Source organism: Camelus dromedarius, chromosome 12, assembly GCF_036321535.1.
Source record: "Camelus dromedarius isolate mCamDro1 chromosome 12, mCamDro1.pat, whole genome shotgun sequence".
NCBI lineage: Eukaryota > Metazoa > Chordata > Mammalia > Artiodactyla > Camelidae > Camelus > Camelus dromedarius.
Genome location: NC_087447.1, coordinates 22918683 through 22944450, shown reverse-complemented (window position 1 = coordinate 22944450; position 25768 = coordinate 22918683). Strand labels below are relative to the sequence as shown.

Here is a 25768-nt window from a genome sequence, read left to right as displayed (position 1 = left end):
CTACTAGTACCCTTAAGGGAATACGTGCAAAAGGAGAATATGGGTCAATCGTGCTAACACTGATCTTCTACGTGCATGCGTGTGTGTACGTGTGTATGTGTGTGAGGACAAGAGACCAGCAGCAGACCTGAGACTCGATGACTCAACAGCACGTCAATCAGATAATTTGACAATGGATTGTGCAAAAGAAGTCAATGTCACAGCAGGGTGCCTGAGATATGACGGTGGTGAAGGTATGGGTTTTGAAGCTGATGGAGGAGGCGTGTAAGACCCAGCTTCTTGCCAGACATGAGTGAGGACCTCGGACAAGCTATTTAACTTGGTTTCCTCATTTGTAAAATAAGGATAATAATAAATATTTGCTTCATAGCAATGGATGGGGCAGACTGTTACACTGAATGCCCCCAATGAATTCTTTCTCCCCATATCCGTACCCTTGCATATCCTCCTCCCACTCTGACACTAGCCTCTGCCAGGTGATTGGCTTTGACAGATGGGACATCATCAAATGGGATGCCAACAGAAGCTAAGTATTTGCACACTGGGGCTTGCCCTTTTGGAGTACTGCTACCACCATATAAGAAACCTTAAACATTTTTCTGGGAAGGCCACATGGAGGAAACGGAGATATCCCAGCCGGCAGCCCCAGCTAATCACCAGATGTGTTGTGACCACCAGATAGTCACCATCTTGGACCATTCTATCCTAGCTGAGCCACACAGGCAGATGACTGCAGTCACATGAGTGACCTCAAGTGAAACCAAAGAATAACTGCCCAGCCCAAACTGTAGCACGCCCATCACATTGGTAGAGAGGACCCTTTGTATCTCATACTATTCAACAGAAGAGATAAGTTCATGCACCTACTGGATACAAATTGTCCTCTTTTTAATCATCCTTTTAGCATCCAATTATAGGAAGGAGCTGGCCAAGCAGGCAGAAAAGTCCTGCAGCTTAAATCCATCCATCTCCTTCTCTGGCTTACGGCAAGGGAGTCTGCTGCATTACTGTTTATTGCAGAATAAACAGCTGTTGTTTTAAACCACTAAGTTTGAGGATGGTTTGTTATGTTGACAATTGTTAACTGATACAGGCTCTTGTCAGGATTAAATCAGTAATGCAAAGTGACAGCACAGTTCCTGACCCAGAAAGTGCCTTTATATATGGGGATGATTACCTTGCCTCAAGTCCAGGCCTACCTAACCTACCTTTCAACTGTTACCCAGCCCAACTGCAACCACCTAGGTCCTTTCTCTACCACGCACTCCAAAACAAAAGCAAAAACAAAAACAAGCAAACAAAAAAACCCCACATCTGTATCAAGTCATGGGAAATTCTAGATTTGAATTTTGGTTTGGGTTTTTTCTTGGTGTTTAACAAACTGATTTTCGTGGACTAGAGCAAAATAATTAAAAATCGGATAATGCTAAAAATCTTATAATAAAAACAGTAGTCTCTTGTCTTATTATTTCCACCCCCAATCAAATCTCTCCTCATTTTAGGAGACCAGTGTTATATATTCTACCAAAACCAGGCAAATATATTACAAAACATAAAAACCATGAACATAGATGCAAAAATCCTTAACAAAATATTAGCAAATTGAATTTAGGACTACATAAAATATACTATATATCAAAGAATAGAATATAGAATATAATTAAAATTTTAATATACAATAATAATAAAATATAATATAAATATAATATAATACATCATGACCAAGTGGGTTTTATCCCAGGAATGCAAGGTTAGCTCAACACTGGAAAATTAGTTAATATTATTCATTACATCAAAAAACCCAAAAATCTCCCCAATAAACTTCCTGTACTCAGATCTTCATCTCAGAATCTGTTTCTGGGAAACTCAACTGGAGAAAATATGCTAAGTACTATTGGCTTAAGCAAGGTCATAGTATGCAATGATTTATGTTTTAGAAAGGGTTTTGGTGACATATATCATTATGGAGAAGAGATTAAGGGCAAGAAGATCAGTCAGGAAACTGTTGCTGATAAGGGCTGGTGAGAGATTTTAGCCAAGTAGGTCAGGAAGGATGGAGAGATGAAGGTAGATGTGAGGCTGAGTGGGAGGTGGAATTGATAAGACTTGGAGACTAGCTGAATGTGGACAGAGGTGGAAGGAAAGGAGGACCCAGATGACACTGGGGTTCCGAACCTAGACAACTCTATGGTGACATTCTTACCAAGATAGAAAACTCAACATAGAAAGGTTTGTGGGAGAAGCTAGGAATCCTAACCTCAGCCGTATGAAGTGTGTTTTCCAGCTCCACCTTACCTCTCTGAACCTTTGATTCCTCACCTAAAAATGATTTCCCCCAGGGTACATACCTGATGCAGAGCTCAAGGCCCTCCATCACCTGGCCCTTGCCTGCTCCTCCAATATCTTCCTCCTTCCCTCTCCTGCCTCCCCTGACCCATCCACACTGACCGTCCTTCTGATCTCAAACCTGGCAAGATTTGTTACCCAGTGCCTTTGCTCTTGATGATCCTTCTGCTCAGAAATCTTTCCCCCAAGATCTGTGCATGGCTGCCTCTTTCTTCTCACTGAGATATCTGTTCACTGTCACCTGCCACTGAGGCCTTCTCTGACCTTCCCTACCTAAAGCAGCCCCTCCCACCATGCAGTCAACCTACATCACAGTACCTGTTTCATCTTCTCAGACATGCCTTATATTATCTTATTCGCTTTTGCTTGTATTATCTACTACCACCGAAAGGGGGCCCCTTGAACACAGAGACTGAGTTTTGTTCACTGCTGTCCTCACAGCAATGGAATTCTGTCCGGCACACAATTGGCAGAACTGGCACTCAAACAAGGGCAACCAACCATCCACAGGTGCTGAGGGCTTATCCAGGGTGCAGGCCTTTAGTGCTAAACCTGGGAAAGTCCCAGGCAAACTGGGAGGGCTGGTCATCCTAACCCAAACCCAGATCCACTAATTCTCTGTACAGTTAGTGCTCCTTCTTCTGTCCTGCTGTTGGGATTCCAAGACTATCTCACGTGAAGTCAAAGACCCCATGCTTTGCATTAGTGCCTGACACAAGGAAGACAAACAACACATATTTATGGAGTGAACAAATGAATGAAACAAATGGCGCGACTCCCGTCAGTAGAAACTGAACAGAGTGTCCTTGTACTACTTCCTTGGTTAGAACCATGTGGCCTGGTTGCTCAGCAACAACATGCCATGGGTCCAACCAGGCATCTCAGAACCTAACTTGTGAGCTGTACTGAAGTTCCCAGGCAGTCAGCTGTTCATGCTTTATGCTCCCGCCACTGAGGGTGGCTGGGTCTTAGCTCTAAGCCAAAGGATGGGCTCATAAAGCAGGGCAGGGGAAAACTCAGAGAATCCAGATGAAGAAAATGCATTAAAAATATTTTCTCCTTGGGAATTTATTTCCTTCTCATTGGAGTGTGATGACAAACCCTGAAGTCCTGCACATAGGGATGGAAACGGGAGCAATATGCAAGGGTAGGTCAGGACGGCCTTCCCTCACATCAGCCGCAGAGAGGCCCTGAAGGAGCAGAAGAAGGCCAGTGCGCATGCTCATGCAAAGGTGGAGCAAGTCAGGGGGCTGAGCCGGGGAATGAGAGTAGGTGAGAGGTAAACCAGATGGTTCTGGTAATCAGGTTCCGAGCCAAGAGGCAAGGGCAGACCTCTTCTGCTGGGACACAAACACATATGTTCAAGGCCTCAGAGTCTTCTCAGCAGGTGAGGACGGACATTAGAACACAAATAACCCGAGTCTGAATCCCAGCTCTGCCAGTTAACAGAGGTGTGACCTTGGGCAGATTATTTAACCCTTCTAGGTCTCAATTTCCTCATCTATAAATTGGGGTTGCTGTGAGAATTGGAGACTGTGGATCTCAGGCATGTGGCAGAGAACAGGCACTGCTAACTGGTAACTGTCATTATTATCATTACATTACAGGTTTACATTCCAGGGAAAGCATCTTGAGCTGAGGATTGTCGGTGGTTCTGTCCCTGGATAACTAACGATTATTAATCCAGCCATGCTTTACAAGCTGGCTTGGGCAACCTCTCAGTGAGATGGGATGGGAGTAATGAAGCGGGTAGTTTGGGATGCTCTCAGCACAGACTGACTAAACCCTCCCCTCCCCTCCAGTACAAATTCCTGACTTCCCTTTCGATTTAACAGACTTGAGTTTAACAAGATAGCTATTATACTTTAAATAAACACTGACTGGCCAGAAATGCAGCGGTCACCGTGAATTAGGAACAAGAGGGGCCACCTTGGTTACATCTCTGCTCTGTCTCAAGCACAGCTTTGAATAATTAATCTGCCACTTTGATAATACACAATGACCAGCCTATTAAGCCAAGAATCCTGCATTTATTAAATGTGAACTTAGTGGCAAACAAACAAAACCTGAGTCAATAGTTACCTCGCCAGTTATTAAAAGCTCCTCTCCCTGAGGATTCGTGTGGGAGGCAGACCACACGGCCCAGGCAGAGGAACTGAGGAGGAACAGGCAGTAGGGGTGATGGAGGAATAAACAGGGGGCCTTTGAAAGCCAGACCCTGCTCAGGTGGGAGGTATTCCTCTGACAGTCTGAGGTCAGAGCCAAAGAAACCACTTGGATTCCCCACCAGTGCTGTATCACCCCTGGAGCAGCTAGCAGGAACATTTGCTTTCTGTTTGGGCTTTCTGGAAGTTATTTATTGCCCGAAGATGGGACTCAGAGGCAGGAAATATATGTAGAAAGTGGTGGGGATCCTAACATTAGGACCTCTCACCCCACAAATAACGGACGATTGAAGAACACGGCCCCGTGTAATGGGTGACTATGCAGTACAGATGTTAACAGCGTGGGTCTTGAAGAGTAAACAGTTAGGATGCAACTTATGGCACACAAGAGCTACCTCAACTCCAAACAGTTTAGACATTAAGGAAATTAATTCTCACCCAGCAGAAAATTCAGAAATACATCAATTTCTCAGCTGGGATTAGACTCAGCTGAATATAACAGAAAACACAAGGAACAGTGGCTTATATATAATAGAGGTTTATACTTTTCTCACATAAAAGAAGCCCAGAGATAAACAGTCAAAAGCTAGTATGGCCCCTCCACAGTTAGCAGGGACCCACCCTTTCTGCACTGCCATCTTTAGCACGTGATCAAGTTAGCTTCAGGATCACATAATGGCTACCGCACTCTAGCCATCACGTCCACATCCCAGGAAGTAGGAAAGTAAAGAGGGGCAAGGGAAAGGGCCACTTTTAACATTTCATCAGCGATCTGTATTGATAAGGGAGTCTGGAAAATGTGGTTTTCTATCTGGGTACATTGGTACATCCATCAATACAGACTATCTGTTTCTAAGGAAGAACAGAAGAATAGACACTAGGAAGGCAGCCAGCAGTATCTGCTGCTGGAGGCTCCCATGATGGATTATTTAATGACACCCCACCATCAAGGACCCAGATTCTCTCCATCTCAGCTCTGCCATCTTGAGTACTGGCAGAGTCTTCAGAGTGGTAGCAAGTGGCTATGCAACAGTTCCAAATGTCTCATCCAGATGTTGTCACATCTGGAGGAAGAAGACGGAAACTATTCCTATAGCTCTCCTCTAAAAGTGAGAAAACTCTCAAAATCCCACCAGCAGACTTCCAATGGTCAGAACTAGGTCAAGGGGGAAAAACAGCTTCTCCCCTGAAGGTGAGGGTGAGGTCATATCCCTGAAGCACAAGGTTTCATGGGGAAGGAGGGGTTAACTGGCCAAATTAAGTTCTCTAAGGAAGGTAAATGGCGTAGCGGGGTGGATGCCAGGTTCAAAAACCAGCTCTATCCCACTCTAGCTCTGGACCTCAGGCCACAGACTTAATACCTCCAAGCTGGGCTCTCCTCCCCTGCCAGACAGCGATGACCACCTTGGAGGGGGCTGTGAGGCTCAGATAAATCACGTACATAAAGTGTGTGTGTGTGTAATTTTACAGTTCTGTATGTATGGACTGCTCCATGCTCGTGCTACACAAGGAACCTCAAAGAAATTGGATCCTGCTTAAGCTCCCTTACACCAGATTGGAAGGAATCCTAGTCTTCACAACTCTTGAGGCTTCCCATCCCCCGGCTGAGAGAGTCCGAAAAGGACGTTCACCAAACTGCTACTTTCAAGCCGGAGGGAGTCCCGAATCACTCGGTCTCCTGTTTCCATTTCTGCTACTGCTTCTCACTACTTTAAACAAATAGAAGTAGAAATGCTCACCACAGTGGTGGTGGAGCACGGCCCCCATGCTGTTCACTCCAAGTGCTCTGTGGAAATGAACTCCACAGCTGCTCCAGATTCAGGGCCCTCCCTCCACATGCTGCCTGGGGACCCCGCCCCATGCTGCTGTCATGGGGTGCCACTCGCCCGCCTCCTGTTCATGCCAGCGCAGCCTTTGGAAGAGGGCATCTCCTCATTGACCCGCTCCCTCAGAGCCCAGCGAGGCCCAGGAAGCCCCTTGTCCAGCACCCCAGGACCTCAATTCTTCGTGCCCAGTTCTCAGGCAGCCTCAGTATTCTCTCAACAGCCCCTGACCCACAGCCTCAGCGGTGCTGCTCTCCAGTGGACCACACGTCCACACTCACAACCCTGCTGCTCAGTTTGGATAATCCACAACCCTCCTTTAGCCATTTTCCTCTTCCATCTACCACTCCCCACACAACCCACCATCACAGGCCATTCCTGCTCTAATATCCCAAACTAGAACTTGATGGTTCCCTAACACCCCTTCCTCCCCTCTCTCTTTGTGCAGTGGTCGTACGGGTGGGGGGAGGTGGACTGACACCACCACCCTTATAACTGTGATTGACAAAGGTCACCTAAGCCAATAAGCCAACCAGCACTCTAGAGCCAAAGGGACTCAGTAAAGACCCAATTTGAGTCCGTGAGATTTGAGGGAAAATTATTCAAGGAACTTCAGGGGACAAAAACTTTTCCTATCTCCTTCTAGGTAGCGTGAAGGTAAAGCCTGGAGCTGCTGCATCCGTTTTGCCGCCATGTGGAAGCTAGGCTGAAGTTGTATGAAATGCAGAACAGAAAGCTTGAAAGACTGGACCAGGTGATTGATGACACTGGTGAGCCCCCAAATCAAACCAACTCATCAGACCCCCCCCCACCAATTACACGTGATTTAAATCAATCTTCTTTATTGTCTAAGCTATTTTGGAAGGCGGAGTGGGTTCTCACAGTTAGAACATGAAAAGACCTAAATGACCCCATGAGGCATCCAGAAATGGTCCAGATCTTAGAAAGATCTTAACCCTCCCTGGCTCGGGGAAGAGTAGCTGAGGTCAGGGGAAAAGGATGAGAAACCACTACCTAACCTCATGACATAAGTAGGCTTTTAAAGAAGTTAATCCTAAACCTGAAGCAAGGAGTATCTATGAGGGAACTCATTCATTTGTCCATCCACCCACCCACCTACTCGTGCACTAAGAATTAGACTTCTAGCCCCTTGGGTCCCTCCACAGCTCAGCACCAATATCTAGGCTCCATCCTCCTCCAAACAGTACCACTTTGCAAGCTTTTAGCCAATTCAGGTAATAACCCTGTGTATTAGTCAGGGTTCTCAGGAGAAACAGAACCAATAGGAGATATAGATAAAGACAGATAGATAGATAGATGGATGGATGGATAGATAGAAATACATAATTATTACAGGAATTGGTTCACACAGGTAGCAGGCTGAGAAGTCCCACGATCTGCCATCTGCAAACCGGAGAACCAGGAAAGCCAGTGGTGTAATTCAGAGTCCAAAGGCCTGAGAACCAGGGGGCCAATGGTGTAGGCCCCCATCCGAGTCCGAAGTCCAAGAACCAGGAGCACCAATGTTCCAGGGCAGGAGAAGGATGTTCCCACTCAAGCCAGCAGTTTGCCCACCTGCTTTGGTGAGCGGGATCTTCTTTACTCAGTCTATCCATTCGAATGCTAATCTCTTCCAGAAACACCCTCACAGACACACCCAGAAATCATGTTTTGCCAGCTATCTGGGGGCATGCATTAGCCCAATTGGGTTGACACGTAAAATTAAGCATCACCTCCTGGCTCCTGGCCTTAAATGATGCTCAAGTCCCTCTCCCTTCCTTTCTATCTCCACTGCTCCCATCCCAGCTCAGACCCTTCTCATCTTAACTCCTGGTCCTGGGCAGCTTCTTTTTTTTTTTTAAATTGAAATATAATCAGTTACAATGTGTCAATTTCTGGTATACAGCACAACATCCCAGTCATATATATTTTTTTTCATTTTCATATTCTTTTCCATAAAGGTTATTACAAGTATTGAAGAGTTCCCTGTGCTATACAGAAGAAATTTGTTTTTTGTCTATTTTAATATATATTCTCAAACTCCTAAATTTATCCCTTCCCACCCCATCCTCCTGGTAACCATAAGATTGTTTACTATGTCTGTGAGTCTGTTTCTGTTTTGTAGATGAGTTTATTAGTATCCTTTTTTTCTTTCTTCTTTTTTTTTTTAGATTCCACATATTAGTGCTATCATTTGGTATTTTTCTTTCTCTTTCTGGTTTTACTTCACTTAAAATATTAATCTCCAAGTCCACCCATGTTGCTGCCACTGGGGTAGCTTCTTAATGGTCACCTATCTAATCTGCCTTTTGATAATCTGGTGCCATGAAGCATGAATCTTTCACTCTAAAGTGATCCCTTGATCATTCCCATCTGTTCAAAAATATGTGCTGAGTATAATGAATTTAAACACACCAGGAATATATAAAAGTTTTTTAAAGGCAAAGAAGAAAGTCCTTTTTCTTCAAATTTCTTTTCCCCAAGGTAACCTATTGATAACAGTTAGCTACGTCCTCCTGGATTCTTTCCCAGTTATACATATATTTTATATGTTTTTTTCAACAAAGCACACTATAGCTGTATCAAAGTTACTACCCTGCAAGAGAGGGAATGCCCTGAAATCACATAAAAAACCAGCCCTCCGTGATTCCTGAGGGCTACATTCACTCTAAATAATGGAAATTTAAATTCAACTGCCTTCTGGGGGAGTATTCCGAAGCCCACAACTCCCATTTTTGTCGCTGCTGTATTTCTGTTGTTTTGTTCTCCACTGGTTTAATTAGTGCCTGGTATTGTCTAAAACGATGTCATTTTTATTCCAGTTATGGCCAGAGGCAGTTAGCACAAAATTCACAATATTTTTAATGCCAATAAAACTATTCAGTCTTATGGTCCTGTTCCAGCAACTTTCGAGGTTACAACACCCAGCGTCTGAAGGCGCCGAGAGAAGAAAAGCCTTCCCTGGGCGTCTTAGATACAGCGGCTCCAACACGGCCGGGTTGCACTCCTGGCCGGTCGTGGGGCCTTGGTCTCCCAACAGTGCCCAAAAGAGTAGACTGACTCAAAGCCTTGGCTCAAAATTATATTATGACAGTGCTGGCTTTGGGAACAAATATTCTAACACAGACTAAGACTGATTAACTGTTCTGTCACGGGTTCCAGAATAGCCAGTAGTGGTGGCAGAGCTGCCAGGTCTGGGCCCTTTTGAGCTGGCTTTCCAGTATGGAGGGGACATCAGGACCAGGTGACCTGGAGACACACTGGCCCAGGTTTGAATCCAGCTCTACCATTTACGAGCTGTACCAAACTGAGCGACATACTTAAGCCCTCTGAACTTGGTTTCCTCGTCTGTGAAGGGGGGTATAAAACACACCTGAGTCGGTGAGGATGTGTGAGCTCCCTGGCCTGTAGCGAGTCGGTAAATGGTAACCATTGTCAGCTCCCCGTTTGTTCGAGATGAAGGCTTCTGCCTTCCAATAAGTAGTTTCTGATGATCTCCCCCAGCAACATCCTCAGAGAATGGAAAAAAGTCACAAAGAAGGGGTAGGTGGCCAAAGAGAAGATTTACTGACACTGGGAAGGATGCTTATGAGGCTGAGAGGAAGGGAGGCAGCCAAGCCGGGCCTCTGTGGTGCTGGTGTTGCCAGGAGGCCCTGTGAGGACACAAAGCATTCCCCCAGCCCCTCCCGAACTGGCCGTACTCCCTGCTTCTCCCTTTTTCCTCAGCCTCTCGGGGCCCATGGCTGCTCTCCTCTTTCCTGGGAGACACAGATGGTCAGCACAGAAAATGCAGTCTGGATTTGAGCTCACCTGCTACAGGACTGGCTAAATCATTATGCCCCAGGGCAATGAACTGCTCTCTCTCTCTCTCTCTCTCTCTCTCCCTCTCTCTCACACACACATAATAAACCCTGCATACCTTCTGTGTGCTTTGTATTCCCTGCTCCCAAACACCATAACGTAACAGCTAGTGACAGAAAAATCAGAAATGCCCTATCACTTTTCTTTACCCTAATAAAGATCTCAAACTCCCCTCCTAATCTGAGAGGCAGCCTTAGACAAATTTATGAAAAATTTGGATCTGCTAATGGTCAGAGTCAAAAAGACAAGTGTTGCTATTGCTGTGTGGGTGTGTTTGCCGTCATAATCAACATTTATTCAGACCCAGGGCAGACATGTGACTGTGATGTATCACCAGGTGCCTGATGCTGCTTGGTTTTGACTTGCACTGGCTCCTTATAAAAGACGCACAAAACACATCCTGTTGAGATCCTGCAGTTCAGCTCTGCTTATTTTACTTACTGTTAGAGTTTCCTCACTTTCATTTTAAAAGTAGTGCAAGATTATAATTTTCCCAAAAATCAAACAGCACAGACTGTTGGGGTAGGTACACATGGAGTGATGGTCCAGCACAGAACTGCTCCATTATATGCTGCCTGCCCTGTCACCCTGTCATGTGGCAAAGGCCAGGTGGGCCAGTGAGGGAAACTTCCATCCCCAGATGGACCAATCAGATTTCCTTTCCTGGGAACATAGAAGCTTGAACGGGAGGTGACTAGAGATGAGATACCATATACCCGCACCTTTGAGAGAAGGCCCTCCTGCTTCCCCACCTGGTGCTGCTGAGTTCTGGTACTTCCCAACACCCAATATTTGGTTCCTCCACTGATGCTGGGAACTACTCCAGCATCCTTCCTCCACTTCCGCTCACAGCAAAAAAAAAAAAAAATGTGACAATGAATATATGTATGTTCATGTATAACTGAAAAATTGTGCTCTACACTGGAATTTGACACAACATTGTTAAATGACTATAACTCAATAAAAAAATGTTTAAAAAAATAAATCCATTTCTGCTTCCTGACTTAGCGGGTCCATTTCTGTCGCTTGCCACCACAGGCCCCTCAAGTGATTCAAGTGTAGTGACTACAAATTTTACAGTCACGGGTACCAAATTGTCACATCCTTCATGACTCTAGGTCTGATCTTAACTTTTAACTTGAGCCTCCACACAAAGCCATCAGCACTCACACAGCATACCTTCCCCCATGCTCCAAATGTATACGATACAAGGTAAAAGTGCCTCCCACACACAGACCTTTTCCTAAGGAGCAATGCCATTAACCACTTAGTATGTCCTCCCAGACACACTTCTATGTGGCTGAGTGTGTGGGTTTTAATATTTATTGAGTGCCTACTATATGCCAGAAACTGTATTAGAACCCTCACCTACTCTTATATATTTAATCCGTACTCTCATTTAACTCTCACAATACTCCCATGAGGCAAGCACTAATATCCCATTTTACAAAAGAGAAGATCAAGGCAGGACGATTTCTACAGAGTGTAGCCACCCTCCCCGAGCCTAAACAGCCACACAGATCCGTCACCATCCCCAGTTAAATGACCCTCTCAGTGAGGAAAGGGGATAAGGTCAAGGATCCTACTTTGGGCTGTTGGCTTGGTTTCACCCTGTGTGGGCAAGGGTATCTCTCATGTACAGGAGCAGAGAAGCAAGAGAAAACTTTTAGTTTCTCAACATTTCCTTTTTGCCAGAGTTATTTGATGATCATCCTTCCCCTCAAAAGTCACTTAGAGAATAATCCAGTGATCAGCGATTACCCCTCCCCTTCTCTCTCTGACTCCCTCTGATTAAATTCTGTTTGTTAACCAACAGAAACTGGCAAGCAAAGAAAACTATTTCAGAATAATCTCTCTCCTTATTCGCAAACCCTTTCGGTTTTTCTTTCCCTCCTCCTTTCTGTCATAGCTGCTAACAAGAGAAAAAGAAAGCACCATTTACTAGGAGAGGAGCTTTTAAATATTCCAACTTTGAGAGAATTGTCTTCTTTCTCTGCTGTCCTTACTGGCATTTTAGTGGTCACTGTAACATACATTCAACATAGACAGATAACCATGTGGAAAATCAGAGGTAGTGACAGAGTCTGCAGACATGAGTAGAAGTAAACAAAGAAGGTATGAATGCCACAGAAGAGCTCTGATGTGGAAGTCAGGTAAAGTGTGTTCAAGTTCCAGGTCTGCCAGGAACTAGCTGTGCATCTTGGGTTCATCACACAAACCTCTGAAGCTCAGTTTTCTCCTTCCTAAAATAGAAACCGTCACTAACACCTGCCCCACTACCCCTTCCTAGCAGGTTGTTGTAAAAATCCAACCAGACTGGCATGGGAAAGAACTCAGCCAACCTGCATGGAGCTAGAGAAACATATCACCGTCATTACTCCTCAGCCCTTCTCTTGCTATTCCTCAGGCCCATATTGTCCTTAAAATGCAGCCATTCTTTAAACTCAAGCAGGCAAGAAATGGCCTCTGAAGTTTCTTTCTTTCTTTTGTCCTTGGGTAAAATGAAAAGGAACCAGAGATATTCAGGAATGAATTACAGTGCCTGGTATACAACAAACATGCCTGGCCCCCCAGAGGCAGTTCCCTGTTCCCCCAAGGCAAACTCAGAGTCAGTTCCTGGGAGGGGTGAAACCAGAGGAGAGATTACAGCAGGGGGAACTTGCCCTGCCGAGCTTAACTCAGCTGTCCTCAGAACTACCAGGTCAGCCAACCCAGCCCTCTTCTTTTCCAATCTCTGTATCCCACCCAATAAGAGAGCTTTCCATGCTACAACAGGTCTCCCAGGAGATGCGCTGAACTCAATCACACAGCAGAGATGGGGAGAGATGTAAGTACCCATTTCCAACATGTCTGGAGTAAGACAATGTGCCAGGACCAAGGGAGAGATGACTTCATTGTAAGAGGACCTGTTGCTAACTGGCCAATGTGTTTCCCAGCCCTAGGAGGTCTCCCAGCACTCTAGTTAACATAACTTCCGTCTTTTGGCAGACCAGAGTTGGAATTCCTCTTCTGTTACTTAGCAGAAGTCTCCTGGGCCAATGAGAAGTCTTACTTCTCATGATGCTCGGCTTTTCCCAGCAATGAGATGGAGGAATAACACCTCCAGGAGCTGGAGAGAGGTCTTAAAGGCTGAGTGCATGAAAAGCTCTCACACACCGCCTTGCTTGTAGAAAGTACCCTGGAATTGTTCAGTGCTGTCCACCAGAATTCCGTTCCCACCTTGATCACAAGAGAAACCGCGACAGTCTGTGGGCCTGAGGAAGAAGCTGTGATCCTGAGGAGGCCTGAATGGGAGCAGCCCTGTGTTATATGAAGGAAGAGGGAAACGTGGCCGGCTTCTCCACAAAGGGGAGACGGAGAGGGAAAGGAGGGACAGATGGACGAAGGCCTCCCACAGTGATGTAACCTCCCCTCCCCCGACCCGGGGGGCCCTCCAGATCTTCAGTAAAGTCACTAAGCTCCTATGTTCAGCCCAAGTGGATCTGGGTGGGAGTGGTTAAGACACTGAACTTCACACTCATGCTGCCATGTGTTGGAGTCAAAGTAACAAGCATGGATGTAAGAGGTGGACACAGAGGGACAAGCTTGAGGGAAAGCCCCAGGGACTCTCTGGAATGGAGGGAAAGTTTCTGGACCCTCCCAGGCCATGGAAGAGGAATTTGAGTCAAGGTTAACTGGATCTCAAAAGGGCAGGGAAGGTTCAGCCAACAACGGAGTAACACCTTTGTCATAGATGTTATTGTCTGCCTGTGGGATGCCGAAAACTGGTTTTAGACAACAAAACCCAGAGTCCAGAAAGCCAATACACTCTTAACAAGGGCTGCATGCCTGAAGAACATGTACCTGGTTTTACATCCACCTCATTGCTGTAAAAAGAAACTTCCTCGCTCTTCTCTATCTCCCACCAGTGAGTGTTCCTAAGTTACCCCTTGTTTTTGCATATTCGTCCAGCCCCTTTCCAGTCCAACAATGATGACTCTTCCCGGGCCTGGAAGTCCCTTGGTCTCCCATTTAGGCTGCGATTCTGACGACACCCGTCTGCACTGCAGTGAGCCCCCAGTTATAAATTACTTACCTGCTGGCCATCATTTTAATGTAAATGGATTTTAAAAAGCAGCAAAGGAATATATTTTCATTTGGCGTTAAAGCATCCATTTTTTATTTGAGTTCGAGCCCGGTCTAGCAGAGATGGCAGAAGAATGGCTCTGAGGCTAATATAGCTAATGATTATGATGGAGATCCCTGGAGCTGCCGGCATTTCACTTGCAGCCACCTCCAGTCCAGCTTCGCTTCCTGCAGCAGGTTTTTTTTTTTTTTTTTCCGCAGCCACTTCCATTAATACCCACCGCCTTATGATGGAACCATTATGATAATACCTCTGCTCTCGGCAGCCTCGATTGGTCTTGACACATTATCACCCTAAGAGCTCAGCCACGTGGCACTAAGTCCTATTTATAATAACCCTTGGCAGGAGCCACCAAAATAAAACCTGGTACTTATGGGCCACCTTTCATCTAAGGAAATCAGAAAGCTTCACAAGCTTAATTAAGCTTCAGCATCTATCTGACTGACGAGATGCTCAGGGCCTGGGGAAGCTGAGTGAGCATCACTAATTGCTCAGCGGAAAAGACTCTGGGCTGCAATGAACAAAGAAATCACAAAGCCCACGAGAGTCACCTCCTTCAGTGGCAAATGTTTGCCTAGCGAGTTTCTCCAGGGTTGGGTGACAAATGATAGGTGAGCGATGAAGGGGCCGCGGAGAGTTTCCCATCTGGCGCATCTCAATCTAGGAAGGGGGCCTGAGATTTGTTTCTTTTATCAAAAGAGAATTAAGTTAATCCAACACGTTCAAGTGCTTTTAAGGGTGAGGAAATTGAGCTCCTGAAACATGTGGGAATGAAGGAGCTCACATGCTGTTGTCTCTGCTCACCCCAATGTCCTTCCTCCCCAAATCCTGACCTGCAAACCCCCAGTTACCCTTCAAGACCCAGCCTAACATCCGCCTCCTTGGTGAAGCCTTCCTGACCTTCCCTAGCTGAATCAGTCGCTCCCTCCTCTGGGCTCTCGTGCGGTTTCTATTTCCATAATAGCTGGAGCAGTCGATAATATTTATTGAGCACTTACTAAGCGCTTAATGTGCATTTCATTCACACAATAATGTTATGAGTCAGGTGCAGTTATCATCTCCATTTACCAGATGAGTTAACAGGCCCAGAGAGGTTAAGCGACTTTCCCAAGAAGGCACAGCTAGTAAGTGCAAGACTCAGCCTGGCTGCAGAGCATGCGTACCAAGAGACCACCCCACACTGCCTTCCCAGCAGCACAGTTGTGATGGAGGAGTTCTGTTTATACGTTTGCCCCCTTTCTGCTTTTCAAGCTTGCGTGTGAGAGGTATATCACATGCGAGCTACAAACAATAAAAACTCCTACCCAGACTCCAGAGGCAGGGCAGGTCCAGAGTGGACTCATTCAGGAGCTTGGTGATGTCATCAAGGACCCAAGTTCCCTCTATCCCTCGATTCTGCCTCCCTCAGTGTGTCCACTTAGTTCCTCTTGCAGTTGTGTGATGATGGCCTCAATTCTAGACCTGAATCATGGAGAAAAATGTTGTATCTCTTCTATGTCTTTTTGTAACAGTACAGACGTCTTAAACAAAAACCTCCCTGTGGACTTCCCTTCAGGAGTCATTGGCCAGAAGGGTATTATATATCCATGCCTAAACCCAACACTGGTAAGGGGACTGAAGGCACTGCGACCGGTTTAGCGCAGACAGGATCCAGCCTCCCCTCCAGCACCAGGCCCAGCGAGGAGGATGGAGACCTGCTAAGAAGGAGGACAGGAAGGGAAAGGGTGAAGAGAAGACAGCCAATGCTTCCTGACGCAAGTGTTAAGGACAAGAGAAAGTCTGATGCCATCATTTTCTGCCCAGTTCTTTGGTCTTTAGTGCCTGAACAATAAATGTCAGTAGAACTAAATTATAGTAGGGAAAAAAAAATGCGTGTCCCCAAATGTCCAGTCTGGAGCTTTTACCATCCTATCCTGGAACTAGGGTACGGTGATATATGACTGAGATGTGCGTCAGCAACTGCTCTAAAATTGACTAAATTAATTCACCAAGGCTCCAACCTTTAGATTCTCGTCTCTAACACCCGTGGCTACAGGAACCTTTTCCAAAAGCAGGTCAAAAAGAGAGCTACATGAAATAAAGAGAATCATACGACTGTTAGTCTCACCATAAATTAAGGGCTCGTGTGAACCTTGACTTTCTTTCCAGAAACACAGTGTGTTCTTAAAAGCGGGACTCAGTCAGGCAGACAGGTTGATGGCAAAGACTATTATGTCTCCTGGCCTCCTTCTAGCTATCCGACAGGATTTACCTGGAGCCAGATGTATGACAATACCCGCCCTTGGCAGCCAGGTATGTTAGGATGAGATCAGTGAAGCAACTCTTGGGAGATTCACATCATAGTCAAATAGAGAGACATCAAGAAAAGGAAAATGATTCCCCAGCAGAAAAATAACGTACCCTAGAGGGAGACAGAGTAAAGAAGGAAACACAAATAATGAAACTGCAGCCTAGAGAGGGCAGAAAGCTACCTGAAGTCACACAGCTGGTAACAGCTAAAGCAGGTGTCATAGCCAGTTTCAAGGAATGCTGTACTCTGCTCACTGACATGCTCCTTCCCTCTCCTCCATTTTGTAGAAGCATCTAAAAGGGTGCATTTGGGGGCCTCTATTTGGGAGGGGCTTGTAACTCAGAAGACCCAGAAAAAGTCAGGGTTGAACGAGGCAGAGTAGTGACAGGAAGCCAGCTGCTCAAGGCTGGCTGGAGGCTCCGGCTTTCAACAAGAGTTGTGCTGGGGATCTTAGTCCAGATGGACTGACCCCAAAGGAAAGGGAAAGAGCAACATTTTCAAGGAAGATGCTGATCTGAGGCATGAAGAGGGTGCATTAGGCTGGATCGCCACCTGTGTTAGGTGTCTCAAGACCCAAGGGAGGCTCGGTGGAGGACAGCAACAGGAAAAGGAGGAGACCCTTACCTGGGCAAAGAAGCAGAGGAACAGGAAGGAAGGGAATAATAAAAATTAGGAGTCTGGGATTAACATATAAACACTACTTTATATAAAATAGATAAACAACAAGGACCTGCTGTATAGCACAGGGAGCTATATTCAATATCTTGTAATAACCTATAATGGAAAAGAATCTGAAAAGTAAGTGTGTGTATATATATATATACACACACATACAAATCTGAATCACTCTACACCTGAAACTATCACAACATTGTAAATCAACTATTCTTCAATAAAAATAAAAATTTTTTTAAACTAGAAAAATAGTGAGCTCTTAGTCTTTTAAGAGCTTTAAATACAGGGACTGATTTAACCATCCCAATAAGCTGTAAGGTTTGTTACTATTAATTAATTACTATTCATCATCAGATATTATACAACTGTTATAACTAGTGTCAGTAATACCCAAGAGCACTTTTATTACTGCGTTTTACAAATGAGTACACTGAGGCACAGAGAGATCAAGTGAATTATTCAAAGCCACGCGCGTGGTAAGTTTTACACCTTGACAATCTGGCCTGAGGGTTCATGCCCTTAATTAACTGTATCCCTTAGTAGCAACCCCAGAAAATATTTCAAAGCAAAAGTTAATCCAAGTTGAGCCTCTTTCTATTTAATTCAATCATTCTAATATCTGGCATTTTCCCAGTAGTTCACAACTTGAAAAGGGTTTGGCCTCCCTCATTCTGGAATCTTGGCCCTACCATATACTTGCTGTACGACTTCAGGTCCATTACTGGCTAAGCTTCAGTCTTCCCAACTGTAAAGTGGGGACAAGACCACTTGTTGGGAAAGTGAAAGGAGAATGTTATGTGCAGGGTTTAAGTCCGGTACCAAGCCCATGATAAGCACTCAGTAAGTGTTTGCTGCTAATGCTGTTATGGTTACCATTAATACCTCACATGAACTTCACAACAACCTGTGAGGTAGGTAGGACTGATCATCCTCATTTCTCAGATGTGGAAACTGAAACTCACAGATGGGAGAATAACTAGCCAGAAAAGAGAGAGCCAGCAACTGGAAACACCAGACTTAGAGAATCTCCCAACTTCCACCTGCTGCCCGTGTCCAACCATTAACTCCACCTCCTCTCTCTTCGCAGGAGGCACCGTTATATAAGCCAGATCATTCTTCAAACAGGACTGTGAAAGAGTGTGAAGGAAGCAATTGGAAGCTCTGAGGACTGTTAAGAAAGTTCTCAAGGTGCAAATAGGCTGCTACATAGGGACAGATGGGCAGCATCTCCCCTCATCCCCAAACAACTGCCAGAGAAGCAAGCCTGAGGTCACACATTGTGAGAAACTGTGCTGTCCCAAAGAGCCACCAGGGCTCAGCCCTGGGCGTGGGGGGCTGTCCTCAGGCTGGAAGTGGAAGAGAATGGGAGCATCTTCATCTTACAGGTAAACAGAGGAGTGTTTTTAAACACTGTCTAAAATAATCATTTTAATAATGCATTTAAACTGCATTCCACTTTGGGTTTGTTTCTGTTTTATTCCTATCGCTTTCTATAACACTGCATTCCAATGTACTTGTTCAAGTTTCTACTAGTGCTTCCTGTTCTGGTACCCAGTGAATTCAGTCCTGTGGCTACAGGCAAAGGGCTGTGATACAGTTAGTCTGTCTTCTGAGATGTAAGATCTTAGCTGACTGCTTTAAGGTTTCAGTATCTTCATCAATACCAGTGATGTGATTGGAAGATTCTGGGATTTGGAGTATCTGGGTTGAAGCCAGCCCTCCCAGACTGAAAGTCACGTGCTTCCTTCTCTTACATTATGTGGATCCTTCACCAGTATTCTTCTTCCTTACTTGAATGAAAGTTCTAATTTTGTATCTTTTAGCAGTAAGCAGTTTTTTTAAATGACTTGATACATGTGATTTGCAGAGCTTTATCGCATTAACATTCCAATGATTTATTCACCAAATTGTTATTGAACACCCACTAAGTGCCAGGCACTGTGCCAGGCAGCTACAAAACAACAGACAAGACAGACTCATAGAATTTACAGTGAATTACCCTTTAAAGTTATTTAACATTTTTGTGAACAGAACAGCTAGAAACACAGAGACCCCAACTACTTTGGATTTTCCCATATCCCCAGGACATGGTGTGGTCCATGGTACCCAAGCAACATTTTCAGACTTTAACTTAATTAACCAACTTGTTGAAAATGTATGTCTAGTTAAATGATATTCTACTTATGCCCACAAGGTGGAGATCTTGCTTACAGTTTACCCAAGTGGAAAGCAATTCATTAAAAAGAAAAAAAAAAATTCTCAGAAGTTAAACCAAAAGACAAAAAATTAAATTCAACTTATCGAGCACCTTTTTAGTGCAATAACTATGTTAGGTGGTAAGGCGAATAGAAAGTTGTTAAGACACGGTCCCTATCCTCTACGGAACGATGGAGGTAAGCCACTTCCACAGAGCAGGAAGACAGTACCTCAATGAATTAAAGTTTTGATGTATCCATATGGGAGTCATAGTAACCTCAACATCAGATAAGATCTATAAAAATGCATGATATAGCCACCGTTGGGTACAGAAGAGATTCAACAATGACCCACACTTCAGCCAATATGGAAACACTGGAGGGCATACTGGGTCAGCTCTGGAAGGCCCCCAATGTGGTCTTTGGAAGCCTCTGCTCGGTCACAAAACTTAGGGTGTCTAGAACATTCATTCTTTGGAGAACAAAACATAATCAGCGCCAGCTGATGAGCTGATACAGTTGAAAACCCCCATGTGAATCTGATGGGGCGATAAAAAGAGAAAAGAAACACAGAAAAGGAAACAGATTTCAAACTCCTGCTTTCAGAGGTAGATTCCACCCTCAACCCTCCAATCTCCTGTCTTACCTGGGAATCTTGGTTTGGATCTGGGACACAGTCTCATGTAGAGAGGGAAGACAGCCAGTGCTTGTCCACGAGCTTTCCTGGTAGAGTGAACCCAAAAGTGGCTGGAAGACAATGTGGTTGATGTTTTGTTTTTTATCTTTTTTTTTCCTCCTCCACTCCGTTCCCAGCCACTTCTTCCCTAAAACTAGTAAGTCAAAAGCAATGGGGGGAGTCATTTGTTGAATTGAAAGTCACATTTTGGGAATAAAGTGTCTTGCTAAATGACTGAGGGAAAAAATGAAAATGCTGGGAACTTGATAAAAATAGTGAACTTTCTTGATGGAGGGAAAATCAAGTGGCATGCTGCCGGCAGACCCCAGTTTGAATTTTTGTTTCTCTACTTGCTACCTCTGGGATCTTGAGCAAGTCCCATCCCTCCTCTGTGCCTCGGTTTCCTCATGGACAAACAGCATCATTTCTTTAGAAAAATGGTCTCTGAGTTACCCCTACTCGCGCTAGGTCGGATCCTGGGTTGTAACGCTCTCACGGCAACCTGAAGGTCTCCCTAGAATGTGAGCTCGGTGAGCACAGGGACCGCATCTGAGGATTTTGCTGCTCTGCGACCAGGGCCGAGGACTGTCGCTTTGTGGAATGGATGAACGAATGTATGGGAGCCTGCCTAGGTGCTCAGCTTGCAGAGTCCCTCGGGAAAGGCGGAGCTGTCAACCTCAATGCGCACAAGCCCGTAGTGACCAGTGTGGTGAGCGCGCTCGGGAAAGAGGATGTCGGTTCAAAGTTGTTTGCTACAGACGGTTCTAACCCGGCTGGAGTCACATCCTCTGTGGCTCGGAGAGAATCCCAGGGATTTACATAAGGCAGGGTGAATCACACCGTCGGAAACGGAGAAGGCAAAGGGACCCGCCCCAATTCATGCCGGGCGGCTCCGGGAGTTTGGTGGAGGTTAAGCTGAACTTTGCAGGAGGCCAGGAGCTGCCCAGGAGAAGGGACTGCGCGACACCGCTAACCCCCACGAGAACCAGGGGCGCGTCGCTCCCGCCCCGCGCGCTGGGTGCCGCCCGCTCCGACGCCCCCGCGCGGGCGCAGCCAGCCGGGCTTCCTGTTCCCGGTCCCTAAGCCCCTGACTGAGTGTGGGGCCTCTTCTCCCGCTTGGAAGAGCCATCGCCGCTTTAAGGAGAAGAGGGGGGGAAGGGGGCGGGGGAGTGGGGGTGGGGAGCGGCGGCGGAGGAGGAGGAGGGGGAGGGGGATCCCCCCTCGCTCCCACGTGGTCCGGGCGCCTGTGAATCGCGCCCGCCGGAGGGTCTCACAGCGAAATACAAAAGCAGCTGGGAAGCGGTAGCGAAGCGAGTTCCCAGCGCCGCGCAGAGCGCCGGGCAGAGCCCTGCAGCGCCCCGCGGCCGCGATGGAACTGAGGCGCCCGGAGCCCCGGAGCCAGCGAGCTGCGGGGCCCGCCTCGCCGCCGGGACCCGGGCGCCGGGGCTCGGCTTGAAGCGGCGGCGGCACCGGCGCGACCGGGGGAGCATGGGCAGGAGGATGCGGGGCGCTGCCGCCACCGCGGGGCTCTGGCTGCTGGCGCTGGGCTCGCTGCTGGCGCTGTGGAGCGGGCTCCTGCCGCCGCGGACCGAGCCGCCAGCCTCCCGGCCGCCCGAAGACCGACTCCCGCGGCGCCCGGCCCGGAGCGGAGACCAGGAGCCCGCGCCCCGCTTTCCTCTGCTCCCGCCCCTGGCGCGGGACGCCCGCGGCGGCTCCCTGAAAACTTTCCGGGCGCTGCTCACCTTAGCGGCGGGTGCAGACGGCCCGCCCGGGCAGCCTCTGGGTGAGCGCATGCGGCACGTGCCAACCAGACGGCCACAACGGGAGAAACGCGCCGCGGTGCACGGGGGCGTCTTCTGGAGCCGCGGCCTGGAGGAGCAGGTGCCCCGGGGCTTCTCCGAGACCCAGGCGGCGGCGTGGCTGGAGGCGGCGCGCGGCGCCCGTGTGGTGGCCCTGGAGCGCGGGGGCTGCGGGCGCAGCTCCAACCGGCTGGCCCGCTTCGCCGACGGCACCCGCGCCTGCGTGCGCTACGGCATCAACCCTGAGCAGATACAGGGCGAGGCCCTGTCCTACTACCTGGCGCGCCTGCTGGGCCTCCAGCGCCACGTGCCGCCCCTGGCACTAGCCCGGGTGGAGGCTCGGGGCGCGCAGTGGGCTCAGGTGCAGGAGGAGCTTCGTGCCGCGCACTGGACAGAGGGTAGCGTGGTAAGCCTAACTCGCTGGCTGCCCAACCTCACGGACGTGGTGGTGCCCGCGCCCTGGCGCTCCGAGGACGGCCATCTACGGCCCCTGCGCGCCGCCGGGGGCGAGCTGGCCAACCGCAGCCAGGCGGAGCTGGTGGACCTGGTGCAATGGACAGACTTGATCCTCTTCGACTATCTGACGGCCAACTTCGACCGGCTAGTCAGCAACCTCTTCAGCCTGCAGTGGGACCCGCGGGTCATGCAGCGCGCCACAAGCAACCTGCACCGCGGCCCCGGCGGGGCGCTGGTTTTTCTGGACAACGAGGCGGGCTTGGTGCACGGCTACCGGGTGGCGGGCATGTGGGACAAGTATAACGAGCCGCTGCTGCAGTCAGTATGCGTGTTCCGCGAGCGGACAGCGCGGCGCGTCCTGGAGCTGCACCGCGGCCAGGACGCGGCCGCCCGGCTACTGCGCCTCTACCAGCACCACGAGCCTCGCTTCCCGGAGCTGGCTGCGCTCGCCGAGCCCCACGCTCAGCTGCTACAGCGCCGCCTGGACTTCCTCGCCAAGCACATTTTGCACTGTAAGGCTAAGTACGGCCGCTGACCAGGGACTTAGCATCCCCCGGAGGAATAAAGAGAGAGAGAGAGACCTCTGGCTGGGGAGTGAATGATGGGGGAAGGGCCGTTGCCTCTACCACCGCCTGGGACCAGCCGGCCAACGCCCAGCTGGAGACTCGAGAGTGAAGGCGGCTAAAAACTTCAGCTTCACCCACCTGCCCCTTTCTCTCAGTCCCAAGCTGTTTGCTTTCAAAGTTCTGAGAGGACGCACTCACCCAGGCGAGAAGTGTAACATTCCCTCCACCCAGCCTATGAAAGGATTCTTCCCTGTGCCAGCACGGAGTTTGCATCCAAAGAAACTGGCTGCTGCTGGAGTTTGGCCCCCCGGTGGCCGTCTCTGTGGGAGATACATCCCATTCCGTGGCCCCCTCCTTCCCTTTCCGAAAAAGGAAAACTTCTATTTGAGCCTTTGGGCTAATTCTACAATTTCCTACCAAACGCAGCGCTGGTGGTCCCCTGAGCAGGGCTATGACATTGGCTGGTGGAGCCCCCTTCCTGTGTTCTCCCTTTGTTCCGGCTCTGTGATGGTGAGATCACTGTTAAGAGCTGGGGAACCGCTCCCGATAGGACAAAGGGAGCGGAACCTACAGGATGGGGGGGAGTCCTGCAGACCCTGACAATTTGTCTGTCTTGTTCCTTACAGCTTGTCATTTTGGCCTGAAGGCTACAAATGCTGGACCGGCTGTATGCACTGACTCAAATAATGAATTTCTTCTTCCTCCCCCTTCCCAAGCGTCCAAAATTTTGACAGTGATGATGTTCACCAGAAGGGGGAAAAATCAATTTCATGCACTTTACTTTGTTTTTATTTTAATTTTTTTATTAAGAAAAATTTTTTATTTGACAGAATTTGCCTTCTATGTATATATGTGCATAAAGTGTGGTATAAATATACTAAACAAACTTATATTTCAATAAAAGGGAGTTTAAAATTTAGAATTTAGTTCCTGTGGTTTTACCTGTTTGAGGTATCTGATACCCTGCCTAGTTTTAGAATAAGCGCTAGAATTTCTCCCTTGTGGATGTGCTTTTAAAACAAAGGGTGCATGTGTATCTCAGTTGTGACCACGGAACTTAGAGAATTGAACAAAGCAAGAGCAGATTCCCTGCCCTGCTCCCTCAAAGAAACCCTAGTGCTGGAAATTTCAAAGTTCATCATGGAATGTGGGGGAAGGTGGAAAGAGACATGGAAGGAAAGCATTCCATTTCCTGGCAAATAAAACCTTGATATAAAAGGATTTCACTGTAATATAGGCCTATATTAATCATTTGGCAAATAAGGTAGAACCAGATGTGCAGACTAAAATATGACAAATGCTCCCCCCTTTAAACCTAACTACAGTGGTCATGTGTTGCACATGATTTTCAGCATTGTAATTACCATGCATCACAATGTGTACACATAATAAGCTCAGCACATATTGCAAACAGGTAGAGAAAGTCATAAATTAATTCTTCTCTTTAATCTCCCAGCATAAGTTCCATTGCACCCACGAGATCATAATCTGCAACATCTGGCTTCATCCAGTTCTCTTAAGGGATTGTACTGTTCTCCCCCACCCCCACCCTCGCCCCCTAAGTACTAATTCCGTGGTCCCCTCAGAGCAACCATTGTGAGACCAGGAAAGTGTGTAGTACTTTGTATATGGCATTTGGACTCTTACTTCCTGGGGACTTCAAACTTAGAAAATACTTTTGGATTTTCTTAACTCCTTTTTAACTCATAAGGGAGAGAAGGTGGACTTGGTTTGTGTCTTTTTTTTTAATGACCCATTGGTGTTTTATCTTGGCATTTTATTTGATATATGGGTTTAAGTGATCTGTTATCGTCTTTTATTTAATGACCTTTAACTCAAAGCAACTTAATAGATTTTTAATAGATTTTTATTTGACTTGCATTTGTAAACCTAGGGTTTTATAGACTCATGATGGTATTAAATCTCCGTGGGTTTCCCTTTTCGCTGAGCATTAAAACACAGCGTATAATATAACTAGTTAACACCATCCGTATGTTCAGCCAACTCAACAGGAAAAAAAAAATAGGGTCCATAAACTTTGTGGTGTTAGCCAAATATCTTCATAATACAACCACAGACTCTAATGATAATGGCAAGTATATCTTTTTCAAGACATTCTTTTTGTGAAACCTCTGATAGATACACCTTTCAAAAAGAAGCAATTTTCATGTCTGATGATTAATAACTATATGAGATTTGCCGCCCAAGTTAACAGAGGCTGGTCCAAGAAAACAATAAATAGTCGGCAATCTGCATGTTTACCCGACTTATTCGTGGAGATGGATGAGCAGGGCTAAGTTAGAAGTGTCACAGATGCACAGGAAATACACCCGGACTCCCATATAACTTCAGCACTGGTAAGTTCTGGGCGAGCAGCATTCTCCACATTCCTCCTAAACTTCAGTTCCAAGCCCAGACTTGACCGTGGTTAACCCAGTGCAAGAAACTAAGCACAATTTAAATAGCTCTTCTCTGATTCTTTAGTGAACCTTATCTGCCCGTTTGAGAAATAAGTTTAATTACATGGTGGAGTTGTTAAGGAAATCAAGACTTAATTGTAAAGAAGATGGTTTAACTGTTGCTATTCCTTGTGGATAACCGGGAGGCTGTGTCATGGAAAGATCAATTAATGTTTTGCCATGGTCAGTAAATGCTGCTACGGCCAAATCGCTTTTCAGATGAAGGAAAAAAAAAAAAAAAAAAGAACTCTCAGGCTGCAGCATGATGTGGAAAGAGTAATGGGTTCTGCAGGCAGACTCTATTCTGAATTCTGTCCCTCCCCTATTTACT

The 25768-nt window shown here is 46.9% G+C and overlaps 2 protein-coding genes across 2 annotated transcripts in view; one reads left to right on the top strand and one right to left on the bottom strand.

The window, feature by feature from the left end:
- PAMR1 (peptidase domain containing associated with muscle regeneration 1) overlaps positions 1–21975 on the bottom strand; it is a 148136-nt gene extending 126161 nt beyond the window's left edge. The window contains exons 1-2 of the mRNA XM_031459796.2: positions 21900–21975; positions 20128–20228 (exon numbers count right to left, since the gene is read on the bottom strand). Coding sequence (XP_031315656.2) covers positions 20128–20164 — 37 coding nt within the window. The 5' untranslated portion in view covers positions 20165–20228; positions 21900–21975. The remainder of the gene's footprint in view (positions 1–20127; positions 20229–21899) is intronic.
- FJX1 (four-jointed box kinase 1) lies at positions 21350–23904 on the top strand. Its single transcript, XM_011000590.3, has one exon. The coding sequence runs from the start codon at positions 21646–21648 to the stop codon at positions 22945–22947; it is 1302 nt and encodes a 433-aa protein (XP_010998892.3). The 5' UTR covers positions 21350–21645; the 3' UTR covers positions 22948–23904.
- The last annotated feature ends 1864 nt before the right edge of the window (positions 23905–25768 follow it).